This window comes from Microtus oregoni, unplaced genomic scaffold (genome assembly GCF_018167655.1).
Source record: "Microtus oregoni isolate MIOR12 unplaced genomic scaffold, Mior012 000013F_ref0000133, whole genome shotgun sequence".
NCBI classification, from domain to species: domain Eukaryota; kingdom Metazoa; phylum Chordata; class Mammalia; order Rodentia; family Cricetidae; genus Microtus; species Microtus oregoni.
The window spans coordinates 33,475,369-33,502,114 of NW_024543072.1; the positions used below are offsets into that span (position 1 = coordinate 33,475,369).

The window sequence follows — 26,746 nt, forward strand, 5'->3', positions numbered from 1 at the left end:
TACTCAGATACTTCTAGCTTGTTTGTAGTCAAGTGGTTTTTATGTAATCCTTTAAACATTCTTTCTCTGAAAAAGACCTTCTTTTTTTTAAATTCAAACATTTTATTTTATTGCTTTATAAATTATGCCATTCAAAATATCCCCCTTATCCCCTCCTCCCATTTCCCTCCTACTCCCCCACTTTCTCTCCCCTCTCCCCCTCCAGCCCTAATGGAGGGCAGGGTACCCTACCCTGTGGGAAGTCCAAGGTTCCCCGCTCTATCCAGTCCTAGGAAGGTGTGTATCCAAACAGACTAGGATCCCAAAAAGCCAGTACATGCAGTAGAATCAAATCCCAGTGCCCTTTTCATTGGCTTCTCAGTCAGCCCTCATTGTCAACCACATTCAGAGAGTCCGGTTTGATCACATGCTTGTTCAGTCCCAGTCCAGCTGGCCTACAGACCTTTTTAAGATAATTTTGGTCTCATGACATAATTTTTAAAATAGATGGAATTCTATAGTCAGCCTCTTTCCCCATTCTAAATCTTATATACATATTTACTTATAAATATATACATATTTTCAGGATCATAAAATATTAATTTAATGTTAATAAGCTTAAATAATTACTGAATGTTAATACAAGAATACATTTATAATGGGTCTTCATATCTCTAGTCCTCTAATAATGCCATGGAGAGTTTTTCTTAATTGTGAAAGCTTGGCCTTAACTTAGGCTTGTTCCAAAGTAGCTCATAAAACTTAAATTAACTCATTTATATTAATTTACATTCTGCCACATTGTAAAGCACAGCGTCTGCTCTACGCTCTACCCTCTACAGTACTACACTGTAGTGCCTATGCCACTACAGGTTGGTACATGAGCCTAGAACTGGGCCTGGAGACTTAAAAACACATGGAGAGAGAGAGAGAGACAGAGAGAGACAGAGAGAGAGACAGAGACACGGGAGAGAGAGAGACAGAGACACGGGAAAGAGAGAGAGAGAGACAGACAGACAGACAGACACGGGTCATCTTTGATACAAGAGTGCCAAGTTTATTGTGCTCCAGGGAAGCTTATATAGGGATCCTTAACAGATAGCCACACCCCAGCTCTCAGAATCTTTCAGCTGCAGGCCTCCTCAGAACCCACTCCCCTACTATCAAGCAGAGTAGCTGCAGGCACAGGTGTTTTGCTCAGTTCACACCAGCAGGCAAAGGATCTGAGGCAGGCAAAGAAAGTCAAGGGGCCAGGGATCTTCAGCTCCCAACACCACATGGCTCACTACCTTTCCTCAGAATGTCTAACTTCCTTCATGTTTGGCTGGTGAATCTTCCATGCCTCAGATTCTTTCCCAGAATCTTTCTCTGGAAGTCCCACCTATCTTCTTCTGCCTAGTATTGGCCATTCAGGACTTTATTAAGCCAATCAGAAGGTGTTCTATGCAGGCAAGGAAGGACAGAGACGCATCTTCACACAGTGTACAAAGAGATTATCCCCATATACACCAATATCTATATAATTTTATGTTTATAAAAATTCTTTATAGCAGTATTTATATCGCAAACGAAATGTGATTTCATGACATTGCACCTGACCTCTGCAGTTCAGCCTAGTTCTAGGCTGAGAATATAGCTCTCTGGTAGATATTCTTGCCTTGCGTGCATGAGGCCGTGAGGTTCAATCCCTAGGACTGGCAAGGTAGGAAAGGGGGTGTTACAAAGAACAGTGTTTAATAATGTGGTTTATTAAACTGAATTTCTCTAATTTTAAATAAATTTAGGAATCATAGAACAAATCCCTCCCAGGTAACACCCAAAATTTCTAAATTCTGAATGTTTTTTCCTATACCTAGCCATCATACCACTTAAAAATATGAAGGAAGTCAAAATGATTAACTTGAGGACCTTTTCTTTGAATAAAGAGAAAGTATGACAGAAAAGATTGCCCTTCATGACAGAGTGTAGAACTTAGTATAATTTTGATAACTCATCAGCCTGATTATTTAGTTAATTGCAGCTTTTTGTTATAAATTCAGTTTCCATTGCAAGTAAACATGCTTTCTGGTTTATCTTTGGTAAAAATTCATTTCGCGTTTTTCAGAAAAGGAACTTAACCTATTTTTGCAACATTAAACTATTTTGCTCTTAATGGGCATTCAGGCTGATTTAGTTATATTATTTTATACTCTATATTTGTTTAAAATAATGGTGTGCTAGAGAGATGGCTTAGCAGTTAGAGTTCTTGTTCTTGCAAAGGACTTGAATTTGTACACAGTGTACATACATACTTGAAGGTAAAATTCTTGTGCACCTAAAATAAAAACACATAAATCTTTTTAAGAATTGTTGCATCTTATTATTACTGTTTGCCACTCTGTTTAACATGGAAAATTTCACCCTACCACCAATTTTCTTTAATCCCCTTGGCCCTTCTTTATTTTCCTACTAATTTGTTCATACCTGATACAGCTTTTACTATCTTTACCCTTGCCCAAGGGAATACTGTAGCCCTAGCTTCTAGAACATTATCTGGAACAGTGAGTACTATTTGTTAAATTAAGAGATGGAGAAACAAGTATTTCCTGTGGTTTAGATACCGTGTTGTCTTTTGTAAGTTAGTTATATTCATGAGGAAATAGACTTCAGAGGGTTAATTTGTCTAGTATCATTCACTTTATAGAGAATAGAGAATATAGGTAGAGCTGAAATTAGGGACTTACTCATGTCGTGGCAGGTCGTAGACTCTTAATTTCAGTGGAGATTGTATGATTTATTAAATTCTTTCCCTTTAAACAGGAAGAAGAGAATTTATCCAAAGATTAAAACTTGAAGCAACCTTAAATGTGCATGATGGCTGTGTAAGTAATGGTTAATTCTTAACTATAAATTGCTTTAGTAATGTGTTTAAATGTCTGATGAAATGTCCTGATCCTCCTAGTATGGATTATAACTGACTTTTAAAAATAGGAAAATAGCAGGCAGTGGTGGTGCACGCCTTTAATCCCAGCACTCGGGAGGCAGAGGCAGGCAGATCTGTGAATTTGAGGACAGCCTGGTCTACAAAGTGAGTTCTAGGACATCCAGGGATACACAAAGAAACTCTGTCTTGAAAAACAAGGAAAAAGGGGTAAGTAAGGTATGGTGACATACAGTTCTAATTCTTGTTCCTAGGAAGCCAAGGCAGGTGATTCTCATGAGTTCAAGGCCAGCCTGGCTCACGTAATGAGTTCTAGACCAGCCAGGGCTTTATAGTGAGATGGTGTCTCAGAAAAAAAGAAGGAAAGGAAGAAAGTAGGGGATGTGGGGGAGCTTGTGAATGGGTAGTTTTTTTTAATTAAAGCATTAAAGTGTGCTGGGTGCATATATGTAACCCTAGTACACATGAGAAGAAGGCCAGGGATTCAGGAATTCAAGGTCATCTTCAACTATGTAGTGTGTTCAGGGTTAGCCTGAGCTACATTGAGACCTTATCTCAAACACAAACACACACACACGCATATGCATGCACACACACACATACGCATGCACAGACACAAATAAAAAAACATAAGTATATTTGAAAAAATATTCTTGAAAATTTCATTCAGTATGCTTTGAACATACTTCTGCCCTGAAAACTTGTTTTTGAATTTAGAAAAATGTTTGCAAGGTTTGTGTTTGTTGTGTCTGAGGCCCGGGTGAGTTTTTTCCTTATGAGGCATCCATTTCATTCACTTTACTGAAGTTGCTTTCATGAAAATTATTATGACTCTTCTCTCCAGAGCCCGTGCTTACTTTAGCTGTCATTAGAATTTCTCCTCACTGTTGAAATGCTTTTCTGTTAATACCGTATTCTCTTTATTTTCTTTCCACCTCATTGACTCACTTCTTTTGGGTCTTCTTAGCTGACTGGTCTACTTCTTAAAACAATGTTTTAAATTACTGTTTGTTCCCCCACACCTGGGCATCTGCCTTATATTTTATGTCTTATAAAATAGAAGTCTCTCCCATGTTTCTGTGATGCTTACTTATTTTCATTTGGCTCTCTTTGAAGTGTTTAACAGAAAAGCTTTCCCTGACCACTAATTAGATAGCATGCCATCTTTAATCAGTATCTTTATGCTAGTTTTTTCATTTTATTTATTATATAGCATTATAATTGTCTAAACATATGTATTTATAGTCAATATACTTGCCCCTCTGCCTTGGCACATTTGGACTGAGAAAACCTCTTAAAAGATTTTCTTTAGGAAGATACTAAATGAATAAATATCCAGGAATTCTTAGAACCCTTAGGAATTGTTCACTGAAGAGGGCTAAAGACTGTGTTATATGTCAGGTTTTATACCCTTTAGGAACCAAAGATCAAATCTTTTATCTTTCCCAATGAAAGATTTCCAAATATTAGTTGCACATAGATTTGATATCATCTGTATTTTCCCATCTTTAACTTTCTTTTATGTTTTGCTATGTTCTCAGGCATTTTTTTTTAAAATAAACTTTATCACAACTCAAAACCTTTTTTATTCTTTGCCTTCACACCTGATTTATGATTTGGGTGTGCATAAAATTCTAAGTTGTACATTATTATGTTCATTTAGTAATTGTATAGGCTAGTCATTCATGCATTCAAGCGTCTAGTATAGTTGATAATAATGCCAGTGTGATCTGTTTTTATGCATTAACTTGTCCTAAAAGTTGACTGTACTTATTAAGATGATATTGGACACCTTCAGAGGACCATAAGCAACTGTACTTTGTTAATTTTAAATATATGTATTTATTGAAGTCATCAAATCAACTTATCAGTCACCTACTAAGATCAGTTCATCCTCTCATTTCTCATTACCATAATTAACCCTAGTCAGTCTCTCTGTTTTAAAGGGTTTATTTACTTAATGTGTGTACAGCGTTCTGCCTGCTTGCCAGAAGAGGGCACCAGATTTCGTTATAGGTGGTTGTGAGCCATGATAAGATTTCTGGGAATTGAACTCAGGACCTCTGGAAGAGCAGCCAGTGCTCTTAACGTCTGAGCCATCTCTCCAACCCGGTCAATCTCTCTCTTTTTAATCACTGTAAATTCATTCATATTTTTAGGCTAATCTTCTGATAGTGGTTTATCAGTTTTAACTGTGTTGTCATTTGTATTTTCTAGAATTTTAGTAAATAGAATCATTTTGCCCTGTCCCTTTATGGCAGGGATCAAGCTCAAAGTCCTGTGTGTGCTGTCTCAATGCTTTAACACTGAACGCTGTGTCTCTGGCCTTGCATTCTTTTTGATGCTTCTTTACTTAGAATTACTTGGAATAATTATCTTGAGATTCATTCATTTTGAAGATGTCAGTGGTTATTTGTTATTGTGCTCATGATATGGGTGCACTGTAATTTGACTATTAACTTGCTGGTGGACATTATTTCTAACTAGAGACTACGGAATTACCATGAAGCATTTGTGTACGGTTTTTGTTTGTTTTTACTCTTTTTGGTAGGTACCTAGAAGTGGAATGAATGGAGCAAAAGTATAGGTGCATATTTGCTGTTGATTATTTATTTATTTATTTATGGACAGATTCTTGATAGGTAGCGCTGGCTTGCCTAAATCTTGCTGTGTGACCTATAGTGATTTCTTCTTCCTTGGAGATCAGAGGCACTGAATCTCCCTAGAGCTGGGTCTTCTGGAAGAATAGCAAATGCTTTTAATGCAAATCCTTCTTTCCAGCTATATTATTTTCTTTATGTAGATCCAAATTTTCTGACCTGTTATTTTCCCTTTCTCTTTTTTTTTTCCCTTTCTCTTAAAAAAAAAAATTCTTAACATTTCTTGCAAGGTAGTTCTTTCAGAAACAAATATTCTCAAGTTTTGTTTGTTGGAGACTGTCTTTATTTAGTCTTTAATTTTGAAAGGGTGATTTTTATGGAGGTCAGAATTCTTTGTGAATGTTTTATTTTTCTCTCAGCACTTTATATATCATTCTACACTGATTGTTTTCATACTTCCTGAGAAGTCAAGTGACATTTTTATCTTAACCTCTATGGATGATGTACCTCTTCTGGATTCTTTCAGGATTGTTTTCTTTATCTTTGATTTTCTTTAGTTTGAAAAATACTCAGTTATTTTGATGTAAGAAACACAGTTCTCACCTCAAAGAGAGAGTTTATTTTGGAGCCAGATATGAATGATGGTGGGTGGCCCTAAATTTCATGTTCAACACAGTAACTTTTTCTGAAAATTTTTATAGTAACAGAATAAAGATATTTGTAAGTCAAGATACTTTAAAAAATACAATAACGGAAGTATTAGGTAGGTAGGCTCAGCAAAGTGGGGAAAGCTCTCTCTCAGGTGTTACCTGAGAAGTCTTAGCTTGTGCATTGACAAAAGCTAATGGTCTGCTAAGTTTACACATTTCAAAAGGGTTCACCTGACAGTCATAGGATGCTAGGTCAGACACAGGTGGCCAAGGAATGGCTATAAAATGAACTAAAGCTAGCCCAAGATAAATTGCAATCAGACTTGGGACCTGGAGCATTCCAGCCTCTTCTCATCACTTAATTCTGATAAGTTAACCAGCCTTGTGTGGCCTCTTTTCAGGACTTGTTCTCAGTTTCCTTCTTCTATATATCATTAAGGTCAGAGATTCTTCCCCCAACTATGTCCAGTATGCTATGTCCAGTATGCTAACTAGCCTATCAAAGTCATTCTTCATTTCTTTTAAACTTTCGTTGATCTCTACTGTTCTTTTTAAAGAATCCCCTGTCTGCTTTAGATCACCCATTCTTGTGTATTCTCTACTTTATTAACGTCTTCAGCATATTGTAATCAAGTTTTCCTATCCACACATGGCTTTCTGCAGAGGTTTTTATTTCTCTGCTCAAGTCAGGAATGCTTGGTGTCTTTGGTCATGGGCAATAGTTTTTGTGGATTATCTAAGAACAGTGGTTGATTTTTGCAGTTTCTTGCCCTTGTAGGATGTAGCCGTGGTGTCCAGGACTCTTGTGTGTGAATCAATAATTGAAGTCCAGTTATTTAGTCTGTAAACTTTGCTTCACAGACAGTATTTTTAGTGCTGTAAATTTTGTAACACAGGTAAGTGAAAGGTGGTTTATTTCTTTTTATATCTAATTGCTTATGTTTCTTTTTTGTTTTCTCTTTAGGTTAATACAATCTGTTGGAATGACACTGGAGAATATATTTTATCTGGATCTGATGACACCAAACTTGTAATTAGTAATCCATACAGCAGAAAGGTGAAGTGGTTAAATATGTGTAATTTAATGATAAAAAAGAAGCTAGGAATGTGGATATTCTAACCACAGGATAGGCATTGTATTAGAATATCCTCTTTATTAAAGTTAATTGTGAATTTAGACATTGTTACATGTAGGTACTACAGTTTTCTTTGGAATATGTTAAGATTTTTCTGTTTTGTTTTTGTTTTGTGTGTGTGTGTGTGTGTGTGTGTGTGTGTGTTTGAGACAGGGTCTTTCATTTAGCTCTGTCTGGCCTGGAATTCACTTTGTAGACCAGGCTGGCTTCAAATTCACAGAGATCCTCTCCCTTCTGAATGTTGGGATTAAAGGTATGTACCACTATGCCCTGCTGGAATATTTAAGTTTTCAATGTGCTTTAGACTCGAGAAAACTTAAAATATCCTTCACTTTAATCCAATTGGTTATAATAGGCAAATGATGTTTCAGTAATAGAACTTGAACAAAAGAAGTCATCGTATTTTTTTCTTTTCATTAACATTAAGGTGTTTGAGTAGGAGAATTTTGTAGCATATTGGAAATAACTTTTTGCTGGCACAGACCTTTAATCCTAGCAGCCAGGAGGTAGAAACAGAAGGATTTTAAGTTCATTACTAATCTGGGTTACAGTATCAAGACTTCCTCTAGGGGCTGGAGACATGGCTCAGCAGTTAAGAACACTGGCAGCTATTCCAGAGGTCAATTCCCAGCAACCACGTGGTGGCTCACAGCCGTCTATAATGGGATCTGATGCTCTCTTTCAGCATGCAGGTGTACATGCAGACAGAGCACCATATACATCAAATAAATAAATCTTAAAAAAAAAGACTGCCTCTAAACCAGATTATTTTATTTTATGTATATTAGTATGTATATGTAGGGGTCCAATGTTGGTGTTAGGAAGAACCATCTTCGATGGCTCCTTTTTACATCGGGGAAGGATCTCTCAGTCAAACCATAGCAGAGGTTATGGCTAGCTTGCTAGCCTGCTTGTTCTGTGGTTCCCTGGCTCTGCCTTCCAAGGCTGAAATTACAGATGGGCTGTTTGCACACTTGGCATTCACATGGTTTCTGGGGAATCCAAGTTCTGGTCGTCAGACTTCTGTGACTTTAACCCTGAGACATTGCTGTAGCCTTATGTTCTATTTTCTTTCATCTTTTTTTGTTTTAAAAAATCCTTTTATGTATATGGATGCTTTGCATACATATATATGTTTGTTCCACGTATGTTCCTGGTGCTTCTAAGGCCAAAAAAATAGCCTTGGATCCCCTAGAACTTCGAGTTAAAGAGTTATGGACTGTGATGTGGGTGTAGGGAATTGAACTCTAATTTCTGGAAGAGCAATAAGTGTTCTTAAATCTCTGAGCCATTTCTCCAGCCCCCATTCCTTTAAAAAATATTTATTTTTATTTTATGTGTATTAGTGTTTTACCTGCATGTATATATGTGCGCTATGTGCATGCTAGGTGTGTGAAGAGGTCAGAGAGAACACCAGATACCTTGGAACTGTAGTTACTGCTGGTTGTTAGCTGCCATCTGGGTGCTGGGAACCAAACCTGAGTCCTCTGCAGGAATAGCCAGCACCTTCACCCCTCCCTTTTATTTTTTAAGGACCTTGCCCTACCTTTGAAACACTGTGCAGTCCAGGCTATTCCCAAATTCACATAATCCTCCTGCTTCAATGTGCCAGCTGACTGAACTAAAAGTGTGGTCTATTCTACTTGACTCCAGCCCTTGCTTTCTGCATCTATCACTAACAAAATGATTAAGATGATTAATTTTAAAGGAGGATGGGTTTAACACATATCATATCACAGCAGGATTTTGTGATAGTCTAGCCACTGGCCTCATTGGCAGGAAGTAAAGAGGAAGAGAATCAACACTAGGATCCTACAATGCCTTTTCAGTTATATACTCCTGTGATCTCCTGGATCTTCTACTTCCTCCTAAGTATTTCTACCCTGGGGACCAGTCCTTTAAATAAATGGGCTTTTAATACCCCCCCCCCCCCGAGCCAGTATGTTCAAGATCTAGACTGTAGTGATTTTTTTTTCTGCCACTATTTTTTTTTGTCCTTAAAACCTTTAAAGCAATTTGTGAATTTACAGATTTGTATTTTTAATTCAGTATATTATAATCTACCACTGATACTGGGGTTTGTTGTTATTTTGTGTGTTGAGACAGAGGCTTGCTGTGTAGCACAGGCTGGCCTGGAACTGGCTCTGTAGTCTACCCTAGAGTTTGAGCTCCCAATTCTGCCTATGTTGCCCAGGAGCTGAGATTGCAGAGGTTTACATTGGTACTGTGCTGTGTTGTTCATATTTGCTCCATGAGACATCAGCAAGCCAACTTTATGGCTACATTGTCACATAGTTTCTCCATTTTCCTCCTGTTTTTTAAGGCACAACACATATTTCTGTTCACCCTATTCTCTGTTGTGGAGATGGATGTAACAATTCATTAAGCTAGTCTTTTTTACTCATGTAAGTAATAACTCAGTGTTACTAGAGGTATAGCTTCAGGATAAGTTCTTAGAAATTAACTTTCCTGAGTGTGGGGTTGACATATAAATAGTTTTCTGAGTTCTTGATGAACTCTTGTGCTTTGCTGTCATTTAGCACACCCACAGGCCTGCTTAGAGAGGCTGTTGTCACGCTTCTAAATTGTTTCCAATCTGCTGAACAAGAATTGGTATCTCAGTACAATTTCAGTTTCCTTTATGAATAAAATTGAACATTTTTTTTCATAATTTTAAGGATCATCTGTTTATCTTTGGACTGTCTTGTTCAGGATTTTGTGTTTGTTTGTTTTTGGTTATTTTTACTCCCAATTTTTAAATCCTATAGAGGAATCAGTACTTGATTTGCAATGTATATTGCAAATATTAAGCACTAGTATTAACCTTTATTTCTGTCACAGTAAGGAATTAGACATTGGAACTTCTGCTATATGCTTATCTTACCATTTTATTAATTTGTTTTTCAGTCATTTTGATTCTTTGTCCTGAAAGAAAACAAATCAATCATCTAGTACATACTGTTTCAAAAGTCAATCCAAATGGTTCTTTCTTAGTTACCAAGAATTTCTGAGTGAGAGAGATAAGTGATTTAAATAAGAAGTGTGATTGAAGCTGCTTTTCAGGGAATTACTCAAATTGGTGATAATTTTCTTATCTCAGAACAAAAGAAAATATGTGAGATTCTATAATTTTATAATTAGTTTGGAATCAAACAATAATCTTTTGTTGAGGATGTCAGTGAGAATTTATTACTAGTTGCGATTATATTAAACATGAATTTTTCTCACTAGGAAAAAAAATACTTGCTATGAACTACATTTTTTTGTGTTTCAGGTTTTGACAACAATCCGTTCTGGGCATCGAGCAAATATATTTAGTGCAAAGTTTTTGCCATGCACAGATGATAAGCAGATTGTGTCTTGCTCTGGAGATGGAGTCATATTCTATACTAATATCGAGCAAGATGTGGAAACAAACAGACAGTGCCAATTTACGTGCCATTATGGAACTACTTATGAGGTACAGTGTTGTGATTGCATGTGTAAATGCATGCTTCTGTGTAAATGTAGAGATGTATCTGTGCATTTGTTTACACATGCATCTACACTGTTAAGTATAGAAATTATTGGCAGGTTGTATTTCACCAAAGCCTTCTGAAAGTTTATCTTCATAAATTTTGTGGATAAAGTTATAAAAGTAAGAATCAAGTATTAGTATTGTAAGATGAATTTGCAGTTGCTTAAACAATCATGCCTTAAATAGGTGCTAGCCCTTATTCCCTTTGTGCATTTATTGGTTAGGGTTTCTATTGCTGTGACAACACCATGACCACGGCAACTTTTATAAAGGAAAACATTAATCGGGATGGCTTACTTAGTTCAGACATTCAGTCCATTATCATGGTGGGGAGCATGGCAGTGTGCAGACAGACATGGTGTTGGATAAGTAACTGCGAGTCCTACATCTTCCAGCCAACAGGAAGTCACCTGAGATATAACAAGGCCAGACCACACTCCAACAAAGCCACACTTCCTAAAAGTGTCACTCCCTATGAGCTTATGCGGGCTAATTATATTCAAGCTACCACATTCCACTCCCTGGCCCCCATAAGCTTTTAAAAATATCATAATGCAAAATGCATTCAGTCCAACTTCAAAAGTACCCATAGTCTATCACAGTCTCAACAATGTTTAAAAGACTAGAATTCAAAGTCTCTTCTGAGATTCTTGCAACCTCTTAACTGTAATTACCTGTAAAATCAAAATCAAAAGCAGATCACATACTTCAACATATAATGGCACAGGATATACATTACCATTCCAAAACATAGGGCAGAGAGCATAGTGAGGAAATACTGGACAAAGGCAAGACTGAAAACCAGCTGGGTAGACTCCAAACTCTACATCTCCATGTCTGACATCAAAAGCTTTTCAAATCTTCAACTCCATTCAGCTTTGTTGTCTACCACACACTTCTTTCTCTTGGGATGTTTCCACTCCCTGTTAGAGTTCTCCTCTACAGGTAGCCTAAGACTCTGTCATCTCTAACATCTTGGGTTCTCCAAGGCAATCCAGGCTTCAACTTCACAGCTTCACGCAATGACCTCTCCACTAGGCCTACACTCAGGGACATCCGGACACATCCTGGCCTCAGCAGTTTTCCTTTGGCATGAAGGCAAATTCCATAACCTGTTTCTTTTATCTATAACTCTAAAGCCAGAACCACATGGCTGAAGCTGCCAAACTCTGCTGCTTCCTGGAATTGGATCACGCCCCCCTCATTCAATTACGTCCTCACTAGCTTTCTGTCCTGCACTGCTTAAGCTTGACTGTCCTTGAACTTGTCCTGTGGACCAGGCTGGCCTCAACTCAGGTGTCCACCAGCCTCTGCTGCTGGAGTGGTGGGATTAAAGGTATGCACCACCACTCCCAGCTCTAAGCTTTGCTTTAGTTCTTTGAGTTAGAAATTTAGCTGGGTGTGATCTTGCCCTGAGGCCACCACTCCTTTTATTCATCTTAATCTATTGATCTCTTTTAGCACAGAATTTAGCTCTGTCCTGGTGCCCCTTTTCTCAATTTATATATTTTGTAATGTACCCTGCTCAGTTTGCTTCTTTGTTTTATAAATCTTCATTAGAGTTACCCTAATAACCACATGGCAGAGTTTATACTAGGCTGTTTTGGGATTTCTTCTGCCAACGGAAGTAATACAAAACTTATTTTAACCTAGGCAGATTCTTTGGAAAAGGGCAAAAAGCAGTCACATTCTTCACCTCAGTATCACAAGAATGATCTCTAGGCCATGTATTAATATTCTTCTCCTCTGTAACCTTGTGAGCCAGCACCCCACAGTTCAAATAACTCTTTGCAACTCTCTTTAATGTTGTACTAGTATGGCCTATTAAGCAGTGCTTAAGCGTTTCGCTGCTTTCCTAACCCAAGTACCAAAGTCAATATTACTCCAAACAAAAACATGATCAGGCTTATCAAAGCATTAGTACCCCACTCCTGGTTCCAACTTCTTCTGTCTTAGGGGTTCTGTTGCTGTAAAGAGACATCATGATCATGGCAACTCTTATAAAGGAAAACATTAATTGGGATAGCTTACTTATACTTCAGAGGTTCAGTTCATTATCATCATGGCAGGGAACATGGTGGTGTACAAGCATACATGGTGCTGGAGAAGTAGCTGAGAGTCCTACATCTTCCAGCTAATGAGAAGTCAACTGAGACACTGAATGGTATTTTCATGTATGGTCACTAAATCTATTACTAGGTCAACAGCTAGACTAGACACAGATTTCTTAATTTTCTTTGAACTCCTGGTCTAGACTTTGTCACAGGGCATCACTTATAAATGTTCTAATGATGCATATTGTAATTACCTGAGTGAAACTTGGTTTTCTAAACTAGTGAACTAATTAGATGAAGAAATTAAATCAATCATATAAACAATACTTTAGGAAATATGTGCTCTGCAATTTGGTTTATAGACAGTAGTATACTAAGTGAAAAATGACCCTTTTATTGAATGAAGTCATCAGAGCTGAGTCAGCAACAAGTTGCAAATATGTTTTACTGATAAAATGACTTCATAATTAAATAATTCAGTACTTCTAACTCATTGAGATGATGTAGTAATCACATTTCTCACAAATATGAAATAAGTCAAAAGTCATATCTTTCTTGAAATATGCATTCCCTTCATTTGTGTTGAGTGTGCTTTTTATAATTGCCTTCTGTGATGTATGTCTTATTGTTTTGTGTTGTTTATAAACTTGTTCAATAAAAGCAAAGAAATATCAGTACTAGAAGTTTTAGAGAAACAGATACAATAAATATATTTTTTAAAATCTAATAATTCTAAAAGTCAACTAAAATTAATCTTTCTAGGCTCAAATTCAAGTGTTTATGGGTCTATGAACCTTATGATTTTACCTTTTCCACTTCAATAACCTTTATACTGCTCTGAATCAGGGTTCCTTCCTCCATCTTTTAAGTCAGTTCTTCAAAATGTTTTTTGTGTTTCTTTACTTGAATTTTTCCATTATCTTGTGGTCTTTTCTGACAGATTTTTGCCTCCCTCTTTGACTCATAATGATTTTTATAATTATTTTGGCTCCATATGGATAATTCCGCATAATCTTCCCATTTCAGCATCCTTAATTTAAACATACTTCCAAAGTTAAGTTGATCAAAGCTTGCCGGGCGGTGGTGGCGCACGCCTTTAATCCCAGCACTCGGGAGGCGGAGGCAGGTGGATCTCTGTGAGTTCGAGGCCAGCCTGGTCTACAAGAGCTAGTTCCAGGACAGGAACCAAAAGCTACGGAGAAACCCTGTCTCGAAAAATCCAAAAAAAAAAAAAAAAAAAAAAAAGTTGATCAAAGCTTATAATTTTGGAAAATCTTATATGAAGTTTTATTAATATAATTTCAAAGAAATCATATTTTCCAAGGCTGCTATATGTCTGTGTATTCTCTGTTTTAAATTATGCTTTGGATAAATCATAGATAATGACATACATGGATAGTTTTGCTGTGTTCACCTTCACGGATGTATTAAACAGTAGCAGTGTGTTTCTAAGCTGCCTGTTTAGTTGTTTAGTAGTGTTTCTTTTGTTTCATCTTCAGATTATGACTGTACCAAATGACCCTTACACCTTTCTGTCCTGTGGTGAAGATGGAACTGTTAGGTGGTTTGACACACGCATCAAAACTAGTTGCACAAAAGAAGACTGCAAAGATGTAAGAATCCAAGTTTTATAACAAGTGATTTAGAAAATTTAATTATGATTCAATAATACCTTTGGTGATAGTTTTATTTTGCTAAAATTTTCAATCACAAAATTCTTTCAGTATTAACGAGGTTGAGAAACTTCTATTTCGGTTGTCCATTTAAATATATTTTTATAGAGGATAGAGGGATGACTCTGTAAATGACCTGAGTTTTAAACCCAAGAACCCAGGTAAAAGCTGGCATGGCAGTGTGCATCTGTAATCCTATAGGCAGATTACTGGAGCTTAGTAGTCAGCCACCCTAATGGAAATGGTGAGCTTCAGGGTTTGTGAGAGACTGTCTCAAAGAATAAGGTATAGAGCAATTGAGGATGACCCCTGACATTGACCTCTGACTTCTGTACCCATATACACTCATGTACATGCATGAACACACCTACACCCCCACCCACCCACCCACCTACAAATACCACACATACACACACACACAATATGTGACAGTTTGTCTAGTTTTATAAAAACCTGGAGAGTTCATCTCATTTACTAAGTAGACAGTTTGACAAGTAGATAGTTTGACTTACCAAAACAGCAGTGGTTAAAAGTCTATGAAACCGTAGTATCTTTCCATCTTTTAAGAATTTTTGTTTGCTTTTAAAGAAATAGTCAAATTTATCTCACATTTCAAGATTTGTTTACCTATTAGTATTTTATGAATTAATATTTAAAACTTACAAAAGGTCTGAGGTGGTGGCGGCAGCCCGTGCCTTTGATCACAGCACTTGGGAGGCGGAAGCAGGCAGATCTCTGCAAGTTTGAGACCAACTTGGTCCACAGAGCAAGTTCTCGGACAGCCAGGGTGTGTATCCCTGTCTAAAAAAAAAAGACCAACAAACAAAAGCAAACACACAAACAAAAAAAGCCTGAAAAAATAATTTTTGGCCCTAGACAGCTTCTCCCAAGAGTTTTATCTGTCATACACTATGAAGAATACAGTAGGGGCTGGAGAGATGGCTCAGAGGTTAAGAGCATTGCCTGCTCTTCCAAAGGTCCTGAGTTCAATTCCCAGCAACCACATGGTGGCTCACAACCATCTGTAATGGGGTCTGGTGCCCTCTTCTGGCCTGCAGGCATACACACAGACAGAATATTGTATACATAATAAATGAATAAATAAATAAATAAATATTAAAAAAAAGAATACAGTAGATCTTTACTGAATCATTGAAGTGTTAATGAAATATTGTTCACTTTATTTTTATAGCAGCAAAAAAGCAAAACAAAACCAAGAATCATTATTATTCAAGTTGAATAATTACTAACTAAACCAGAATAACCACAAAAAAATTTAATATTTGAAACTGATGAGGCAGAAAATAAAAAGTAGAAAAAAAATTTTTTTTTCAAGACGGGTCTCTCTGTGTAGCCCTGTTTATCCTGGAACTCATTCTGTAGACCAGGTTGGCCTCAAATACTTGGGAACCATCTGCCTCTGCCTCCCAAGTGCTGGGATTAGAGGCATGTGCCACACTGACTGGCATACAAACAGATATTTTAAACACAAAATTTTGATCTGTTTTATGTTATATAACATATATAAACACATGCACACATTGAAAGGTGAAATAAGTTTTAAATATTGGGTATTTAGGGATCAGGGATGTAGCTGATTAGTAGCTAGCATGCCAAAAGCCCTGTGTTTGAACTTTAATATTGAGGAAAAATGTGTATATATGATATCTCCCCATACACACATTTTTAAATACATTTTCCCAAATCATTAAAAAAAAACTATTTTTAACACTGTACCCCTCAGGAATAAAAACCACTGGGGAGAGATAACCTCCTCTCCCTGAGTAGTGGCCTGGAGGATGGAGGGCAGGTAGACTATCTGAAACACCCTGCAGAGTCAGGGCAGGAAGCACTCTTAGTGGTGAGTCCCGTGAGCACTACTGGAGAAAACAGGACTAGGCCAGGACTAGTTTTAGGCATTCTGGTGAGAAGGGCAAGAGAGTTGACTAGTGAGGGGCTTCAGGTACTTAGGTGAAGGGCAAGAGGGAAGCCATGAAGTTCCTTGGTTACTTCTCCTCGTTTGTTGTTTTTTTGCTTTATGCAGCATAATCCTTGAGTTTGCCTGCTAGAAGAGGTAGCAGAAAGCCCATCATTTTGGTACTTGCCCTTACCTTGACGTAATTGCTTTGCCTTTCCCTATTCTGGCAGGCAAGCTCATGTTGGCTTTTGTGGGCAAGAGCAATGACCCTGACCTCCCTCCTGGAGTCCCCTCATTCTGTCCTAGGTTGCATGTTATATACATATTTTACGTACATGTATAATGTTCTTTGAGAACATATGCTATATGTATTTCTTAGTAAATGGCTAGTACTGTACTCATTATTTCAAACGTTTTTAAACCATAGATTAATCCACACTTTAGGAGGGTACAGGTGTCCTTTTCTAAGCAACATCCTCATAATAATACAAGGGCTAAGAAGTAGAAGAGTTATTTCCTTTATAAGGCTTATTATGTGTATAGTCAGAAAGTATAAAGAAAATCCAGTGGTGTCAGAATAATTCCTAACAAGATCTTTAAATTATGAAATTGGTAAATGTGTATGATAGGAATAATATGTGACTAAATATGCTAGAAATAAATTCTAATAGTCTTGAAAGATAAATTACAAAGAAACCATTTTTTTTCCTTTTTTTGTTTTTGTTCACTGAATTAGAATGTCTGAAATAGGTTATTGTCTTACAATGAGAGGGCAAATATTTAAATTTAGAGTACTCCTATTTATATCTAGCTACATGTAACTGGTCTTATGCCTGTCTTTTATAGGATATTTTAATCAACTGCCGGCGTGCTGCCACATCTGTGGCTATTTGTCCCCCAGTACCCTATTACCTTGCTGTGGGTTGTTCTGATAGCTCAGTACGAATTTATGACCGGCGAATGCTGGGCACAAGAGCTACAGGTGAGGAAATATTTGGCAAAATTTGGGACTGTTCAAAGAAATGTTTATAACATTTTACACTCAGTTTTTAATTTTGTTATAAAATGTTACTTAAATAACAGATTATTTTAAGAGAAAAAGAATTTTACTAATTTTTTTAAAAAGTTTTTCATTTTACATAGCAACCGCAGTTCCCTCTCCCTCTCTTCTTTCTGTTTCCCCCAACATTCCTGCACCCAACGCCCCCCCATCCACTCCTCAGAAGGGGTAAAGCTTCCCATGCGGGGGCACTCTGTTGGAAACTAGGCATAGTGGCTGTAGTCCCAGCACTCTATAGCTGGAGGCAGGAATCAGAAGTTCAGGGTCAATCCTGTTTGAGGCCAATATGCACTACAGGAGGCCTTATCTCAAGAAAAAGAACAGACTCTATTGGAGTAATGCTTTCACAGTTATCAATTTAAAAAATCATAACAGGAGCTGGGGAGATGTTTAGTAGTTAAGAGCATTTGCTGCTCTTATAGCAGACCTGAGTTGGGTCCCTGCACCCAAGTGAGTCAGCTCCCAACCACACCAGATGGTTCACAAACTGTCTGTAACACCTACTCTAGCCAATCGGATGTGTATTCTTCTGACCTCCATAGGTACCTACATCTAGATACACTCATATACACACCCCAACACACATACACACACACACCACACACACACACACACACACTCAAGCAAACACTTAAACACATAAATCTGAAAAAATATAACACTTGATTTGTTTTTTCCAAGACTGCCATAATAAATTATTCAAAGCGAGTATCTTAAAATAATAGAAATTTGGAAATTTTTTTCTTGCATTTCTAGAATTTAGGTATCTATCTGAAATCAAGATGTCTTAGGGTTAGTTCTTCTAGAGACTTAGGTGAGCATCTGTTCTGTGCCTCTCTTTTACCTCATGATAATTGTTGCCAATTTTGGCAGTACAGTAGAACACTTCAATTCATAAATGTACCATTTCTTGCAAGTAATTAGGAGACATACTGATAAAGGAAAATAGATTTATTTATTCCTTAATTAATTAATCCTTCAACTGGAGAGAAGGATTCCTACTTTCTCTCTGCCTTTTCTGTAGCAGTACTGTAAATTTATGGAAAGGCTGAAACAAGAGCCAGGAAGTAGAGGTGTACAATTTAGGCAGAACTGTGTAAAATCTCTTCCTGGAAGTCATATTCATTTTCTAGCTGTCATCACGGCTTTAGCCTTTCCTGCCTCCAACATGATAGTCCTGGGGAAATTTTAATTCTTTGAGACCCATTTAATAGTCTTAAAGCCACAGAGGAAGATACAGATATCTCTCTTTAGACTATCTCCTTTGCTGCCAGTACAGTTACAAAATCAGACTTAAATTCAGTACTGCAACAATATTCAAAATATTCTAAGCTAAGAAGATATAAAATATGCTACATATTATATACCTAAGTCCAATTAAAAAAGTCATGCATGTATACATGTACATGTATATATATCAAATATATGGCCACATGTTATGTTATGGAAAATAAAGTACTTGGGCAGAAACCACCAGTGTCAGTAATAACCAACTTAGACTATCAAATGTGTGGGAATGCCAGATGACAGCTCTTCTGTTCTTTTTTTTAAAATAAATTATTTACTTTTATTTATTTGGTGTTTTTTTCCTGCATATATGTCTGTGTGAGGGTGTCAGATCTTGGAGTTACAGATAGTTGTGAACTCCCATATGGGTGCTGGGAATTGAACCCAGGTCTTTTGGAAGAGCAGTCAGGGCCCTTAATCAATGAGCTATCTTTCCAGCCCCTCTGTTTGTTTGAATCAACTTTAATTCTTTGACAATTTTACATATTTATATACTATATTTTGATCATATTCCTCCTCCATTCTTCTGTTTTATCCTCCTCCCTCTCCCTGTAATCCTTCTAGTCCAACCCTGTCCCTCTTACATTCATGTTACTTTCCCTCAATGCCTGTTGAGTTTAATAGAGTTGCTTGCATGTGCGTACATGTGACTTATTTACTGGACATGGACAACTTACCAGTGGCTACATCTCTGAAGAAAAATTACTCCCCTTTTCTAGCCTCATTAACTCCCAGTAGCTCTTCAGTTGGAGGTGGGACCTCATATGCCCCTCTCCCATCAGTTTAGACTGTCAGTGGGCTTATCTTGTGGAGGTAACCATGGCTATTTGTGGGTTCATGAGTGCAATAGCAGTATTACATTCAAAATAACATTTCACATCATTCCTCCTCGTCCTCAGGCTTTTGCCTTCTGAGAGATTTTCTCTTTTGAACTGTGATGAGGAATCCTGCCAATTTGAATATGCATATTTTGGGTGAAACAGTGTGATAATATGAAAATATAGGTGTCATTATTATTCTCAACAGAAACAATTTACATTTTTAGCAGGATGAGACTCGACCATGCAGAAGTACACAGCTTTAGGGATCCTTAGAATTTAACATTCCTGGACAAATTATACTCTTTCCTCCCATACTGAATTGTACTGAAAGACTACCAGAGTTTTTAAAATTGGGATTATAAACTAGACTTTGTGGTCTAGCTACATCTCTAGTCCTTGGAATTTTGAAACCTTGTGATTTGGTTGTATAGTTGAGGTCAGCCTTGACCTTGATTCTCCTCTCTTGCCTTCCCAGTTTTGGGATCATAGGCATTGGACCCCTGAACTCCACTGTGGCCTCTTGGGTCCTGCAGGTGGCGCATATGTGAGGAGCAGTACTTGTAGTTTCTGCTGCCTTTCTCAGTAATTACATTTTAAGTGGAGGTGGTGGAGATGCCAGTGAAGCAGCTTCTGTGAGTCATCACCCATGTAGGGTGCGACTTTTCAGAGCTACAGCTGTTTTTAGCACTAAGTTTCATCTGTCAGCTACAGCTGTATCTTGGAAGGAAAGAGCAATCATGGCCCTTCTGGGAGAGGTCCTAAAAGTTCCTCTGAGCTGTTGTTTTCTTAGGTGACCAAGGCCCTGCTAGCTTTGAGAGAAATGGACTAGATGGCTATCAAGGCTCCCCGGAGGTGGCAGGAATCACTGGTGTGCTCAAACACCCTGGACTTCCTTCTTGTAGTGTCTGGGAGCCAGTTCTCTGCACCATGCAGACTATTTAGGAAGCCTTTAGTAAAGGGTCCAGAGAGTGGTGAAGGCTGTATCGAGTCCTACACGAACCATACCTGATAGAGGAACCTGGAAGAGAAAGACCATCCAAAGCTGCAACAAAATAATAGCCTATTACCTTCAACATGATTATAAAGTCCTGTTTAACAGTCAGAGTTCAAACAGTGGTGCTCATTCAGCAAGGCCTTTTCCTTTTTCTTGGAAGACAGAAGAGTCATCAGAAATTTTTTAAAAACTAAATTCTCCTTAAACTCATAATCCTCTTCTTGAGATCTTTTAGTGTAGAATACGTGTATCATGAGCCATTGTGCATTATTTGGCTTACCTTTGTTGCAGTAGTTATTTACATTTTTAATTTAGATATTCTCAGATGATTGATTCAGTTATATAGTGTATCACTAGACTAGGAAGAAACCACGGTACTTTCAATAGAATCGGTGTTTAAAATCGTCAACAATATGTTCTACACAATGCAAGAAGGTTGGAGAGATGGCTAAGCAGTCCAGAGGACCTACCCGGGTTTGATTCCCAGCATCTACAAAGTGGTTAGCAACCATTTGTAATTCCAGTTCCAGTGCCCTGTTCCAGCCTCCGTGGGCATTGCATACACATTCTTCATAGACATACATGTGAACAAAATACCAATACCATAAAAAAATCTCATTTTTTTTTTAATGGCAAAAAAGGCTCTGTCCAAAAAAAGGCTCTGTCATAGGAAGTGGTTTTCTTACATCACATGTATTTTTATTGTGTTGATTTGAATATATTGCACCCCAAACCTATTAATATTTTGAGTTCTATGTGAATGCAAAGATTTCTATGTGAATGATTTTGATATCCTGGCACCTATAAGTTATATTAATGAAGTTATTTATTTTAAAGGATTGAGGTAATGTCATTTGTTCAAAAAGACAATGGTTTCTAAAATAAAAAAAATAGCTAAAAAACAATTAGAATTGTATTCAACATATTCTGCCAAGTGTCAGGTTTCCTAGTATAGAAATGATCTTATTTTGAATGAAAAGTTTATAGATGACTTTGTATAGAAATCAACTATTAGTAAATGTTATTTCAGCAAGTCTTGTAATCTGGAATTCTGAATGATAAGGTGATCTTCTTCTTCTTTTCCTCCTCCTCCTCCTCCTCCTCCTCCTCCTCCTCCTCCTCCTCCTCCTTCTTGTGTGTGCGTGTTTAGATATGCTGTGTGTGTCAGTTTGTCATACCTGGGAAGAGGGAATCTCAGATAAGGAATTGTCTTAGTCAGATTGGCCTGTGGGTATCCCTAGATGGCTATTCCCATTTTCTAAATTGCTAATTGATGTAGGCTTTTTGTGGGCCTGGACTGTAGAAGAAAGGTAGCTGAGCAAGCTAGGGCAGCAAGCCAATGTGCAGCTTTCTACTATGGTTCCTGCCCTGATTTCCCTCAGTGATAGACTGTGATTGGGAGGATAAGCCAAGTTAAACCTTCTTTTCTCAAGTTGCTTTTGGTGTTGTCATAGCAACAGAACTGGAACATATGCTGTCTTTATAGCATTCTTTCTTTGTTTGCTATAAATTCTTGACTATTAAAAAGGAAGCTTCTTATAGATTCAGAAAGTGATAATTTGGTCTATATTGCTAAATTATTTCGTGTAGCCCATAATTCAAGCTACGAGTTTTTAAAATGTTTATTTTTATTTATAACAGTACTAATTTTGATAAATTCCTGTTATTTAGGGAATTATGCAGGTCGAGGAACTACTGGAATGGTTGCTCGCTTTATCCCTTCTCATCTTAGTAATAAATCCTGCAGAGTAACATCTCTGTGTTACAGCGAAGATGGCCAGGAGATTCTTGTCAGCTATTCTTCAGATTACATCTATCTTTTTGATCCCAAAGACGATACAGCACGAGAACTTAAAACTCCTGCAGAGGAGAGGCGAGAAGAGGTAAGTTTACTCAAAAACTGGACTCTTTCTTCATGGTGAGATGCCTGTAATTCCCAGGAGAAGGTAGCATAGATGATCAATTTAAGGTCATCCTTGACTAAGTTAGTTTTGAGGTTAGCCCGGGCTATATATGATGCTGACTCAGAGAAGAAATAGAAAAGTGTTCAAGTCAAGAAGTAAATGCATTGATTTTTTTGAAGGCTTTATGATTTAGGGAACATATGAAAGAATGGGCTAATAAATTAAATAGAGCTCTAGAAAAAAATGAGCTATTTTTAAAAAGAAAATATGTAATATAAAACATTTAACCTTGTATATGCATAACAGCAGTATAAAATATCAACAGCTCTGCACCTGGAGGCAAGCGAATTAAGACAGTAGACAGTATGATGATAAACATCTAAGAGACTCTGTTCATGCATCAGGTGCCACCCCTTACCATTTACTATTCACATTAGGCAACAGTTCCATTCTTTTCCACATGAGAAAGTAGGAAAACTTGAAGAGGGCATTTATATGAAAAGTGAATGAACTGAATTACTGTGACCAAAATATAAAAGTGGAAAGCTAGAAGTAGATTTTTGACAATATATAGCCATGGGAACATATTTGGTTTAGTTTGTTAGGCTTTTCCTAACATGCATGCCATGTTTATCTTCAAAAATATTTTATTAAAGATTTACTTTTAATATTTTATTATTTTGGATGTATAGTAGTTTTGCTTATTTGTGTGTCTACACATTATGTACATGCTTATTGCATGTCAAAAGCCAGAAAGGGCATGTCTTATCCCCTGGAATTGGAATTACAGAAGATTGTGAGCTGGAGTTGGAGTTATAGAAGATTGTGCACTACCATGTGGGTACAGGGAACCAATCTTGTGTTCTATGGAAGAGCAGCAAGTGCTCTTAACCACTGAGTCATCTCTGTAGTCTTAACTTTGACCTTTTTATTTTACAATGACCTATACTTGTTCTATACTTTGGCTTATTAGATGTTGTTACTTAAATTAATTAATTTTTAATTAATAGTGATTTAGTATTATCTAGGTGTCAATGAGCTTATGTTATTTGATTTGTGAAAATTGAGATTGAACTCAGGGCCTCACATTGAGCAATATTCAAGAGAATATAGCAAGCACTGAGCTATATTCTCAACATTTACACATTTAAAGGAAGAACAGTAGCAAATGTGTAATTACTATGAGGCGAAAAACAAAATTCAGTTGTGAATACCGATGATATGACCACTCCAAGGTATGGTTGAAGGGAAGGGAGAGTTTTTATTGTAGATATGAGGAAGAGAACGGCCAGAGGCATCTGGAAGAGTACAGAGCAAAGACAAAGTAGTTGAGTAAATGTGACCAGCATCTGCATCTGGCCTTGAATGGAGAGAAAAGACTGGGAGAACCAGAGGTGGAGACTAAGAGAGAAAGACAAAAGAAAGGGAGCATAGCCAAAACAGCAGGGTTATGAGGAGAAATGAGAAGCTAGGGTAGGGAGAGATAGAAGCCCATGAGCTGAGGCAGTTTGGGGTAAGAGGTGGGGTGAGAAGAGCCAGGATGCCAGCATGAACAGTTACTGTGACACAGAGAGGGGCTGGAGGCCCGCATGTGCTTTGGTAGGCTAATTGATATCACAGATAGCCATTTGTACTTTCTCCCATGATAAGGGAATGGCTCTTTTCACAAATGCTGAGGAATGCTGCTTTTATCTAACTGCCAGAACTTGGGCCTGACAAGTTGTTATTATAAAATTAGAAAAAAATATGATTATTTTATAGATGAATTTTAAGATGTTCAAAGTGGCAGTATATTTATGTAAATTAGAAAAATTATAAGCTGTTTATGACTTTATAGAACTGGTTAAAAACAGATTCTGCCATGTCATTTTGTTGCTGCTTTGTAATTTCCTCTTGAGACTTGTGGGTAAGTATAGTTGCAGTCAAACTCTGTGACTGAGAGATAATGAAGAACTTGGAAGTGTACACATGTTTTTAAGTGGGCCAGCCAACTCTGCTAACATAGACTCCTTATCATCAGGACTAATGCTGAATCATTTTATGGAGATGTTTTTCTTAGTATGCTTTGTTGAATCAACCAAGTTAAAAACAATAATTCTAAAATCTGAATTATAAAAATAAATCATACTTATTATATTTAGCCAAACAAGGGTTGTGTATATGTATGAAATTAATGAGCTATCCTCTTTTTAATTTCCATAGTTTTTCATTTGGTATTTTATGTTAAAATTTTGACAATATTATTTAGATCAGCTATTCTTAATCCAACAATTATTTATTAGGTACCTCTGTACACTTAATTTTATATTAAACTTAAGAAAATGATTACATGAGCTGGGCAGGGGTGGTACATACCTTTAATCTCAGCACTGGAGAAGAAGAAGCAGGTGGATCTCTGAGTTTGAGGCCAACCTGGTCTACAGAATGAGTTGGAAGACAGCCAGGGCTACAGAGAAAATCCTGTCTCTAAAAAACAAAAAGAAAGGAAGAAAGGAAGAAAGAAAAAGAAAAAAGAAAAGAGAAGAAAGGAAGAAAAGAAAGTGACTACATAAAGACAAGATCCTTTCACTTAAGACAGCAAACTACCAGAGTATCTCTGACTCCCCTACCTCTAGTGCTGGGGTTATGGGGGTATACTTGTCCACACTCACTTTTTACATGGATTCTAAAAATTTGAACTCAGGTCCTCATACTTATGCAGCAAACACTCTTAGCACTGAGCCGTCTCCCTGGTCATAATCAACTTGTAAAAGTATATAATTAAGTATTACATATTCACAAACTAATACAACTAATATCATTGTGGTACTCTATCATATTAACCAAACAAGCCACTGATATGCAATAATATCCAGAATACTCACATCTTTTTAAAGATTTATTTATTTTATTTGTATATGAGTGCACTATTGAATTTTTTCATGAAGAGAGTATCATATTCCCCTATAGATGGTTGTGAGCCCATCATGTGGTTGCTGGGAATTGAACCCAGGTCCTCTGGAAGAAGAGTCAGTGCTCTTAACCAGTGAGCCTATCTCCATCCCTGAATACACACATCTTTAGAGGGAGAAAGTAGATTATTGGTTTTTCTGGACCTTTGAAAAGGGACAGGAGAAGAATGGCTGTTGATGGAAGTGGGATTTCTTTTGGGGAAGATTAAAATGTTCTAGAATCAGATAGTGATAACAGTTGATACTAATCCCTGAAAGTACTCTTTGACTTGGAAATTAATTGAGTTTAGTATTAACTCCCTCCCTCCATCCCTCCGTCCCTCCCTCCGTCTCTTCCTCCCTCCCTCCATCTATCTCTGTTTCTGTATACATCCCATGGCACACATGTGGAGATAAGTATAACTTTTTTTTAAAAAAAAAAACTTTTTTTGTTGTTTGTTTTTTCTGTTTTTTTCAAGACAGAGTTTCTTTGTGTAGCCCTGACTACCTGGAACTTGCTCTGTAGACTAGGTTGGCATTGAATTCAAAGAGATCTGCCTGTCTCTGCCTGCCTTTGTCTCCCTGAGTGTTGGAACCACTGACTAGCTTAGAGAACTTTTTTTTCTTTTTTTTAATTTATTTATTTATTAAAGATTTCTGCCTCCTCCCCGCCACCGCCTCCCATTTCCCTCCCCCTCCCCTGATCAAGTCCCCCTGCCTCATCAGCCCGAAGAACAATCAGGGTTCCCTGACCTGTGGGAAGTCCAAGAACCACTCACCTCCATCCAGGTCTAGTAAGATGAGCATCCAAACTGCCTAGGCTCCCCCAAAGCTAGTACGTGCAGTAGGATCAAAAACCCATTGCTATTGTTCTTGAGTTCTCAGTAGTCCTCATTGTCCACTATGTTCAGCAAGTCCAGTTTTATCCCATGCTTTTTCAGACCCAGGCCAGCTGCCCTTGGTGAGTTCCCGATAAAACATCCCCATTGTCTCAGTGTGTGGGTGCACCCTTCGCTGTCCTGAGTTCCTTGCTCGTGCTCTCTCTCCTTCTGCTCCTGATTTGGACCTTGAGATTTCAGTCCAGTGCTCCAATGTGGGTCTCTGTCTCTGTCTCCTTTCATTGCCTGATGAAGGTTAATATTCAGGAGGATGCCTATATGTTTTAAAAGTTGATTCTTTCTTTCTTTCTTCCATATTGGTTCCTAGAATCGAACTTATGTCATTGGATTGGACAGCATTAATATTTAGTCACAGCATTTGCTCACTGGCCTCCACTAGTGACTGTTCCTATGATGTTTACTCA

The 26,746-nt window shown here is 37.5% G+C and overlaps 1 protein-coding gene across 6 annotated transcripts in view; it reads left to right on the forward strand.

Annotated features, from left to right (window-relative positions):
• The window catches only part of Dcaf6 (DDB1 and CUL4 associated factor 6), a 110,206-nt gene that overhangs the window by 20,747 nt on the left and 62,713 nt on the right, over window positions 1-26,746 (forward strand). For all 6 annotated transcript variants that reach the window (XM_041662397.1, XM_041662399.1, XM_041662398.1 and 3 more), the window contains exons 2-7: window positions 2,779-2,840; window positions 7,114-7,206; window positions 10,560-10,745; window positions 14,356-14,469; window positions 17,294-17,429; window positions 22,281-22,492. In XM_041662397.1, coding sequence (XP_041518331.1) covers window positions 2,779-2,840; window positions 7,114-7,206; window positions 10,560-10,745; window positions 14,356-14,469; window positions 17,294-17,429; window positions 22,281-22,492 — 803 coding nt within the window. The remainder of the gene's footprint in view (window positions 1-2,778; window positions 2,841-7,113; window positions 7,207-10,559; window positions 10,746-14,355; window positions 14,470-17,293; window positions 17,430-22,280; window positions 22,493-26,746) is intronic.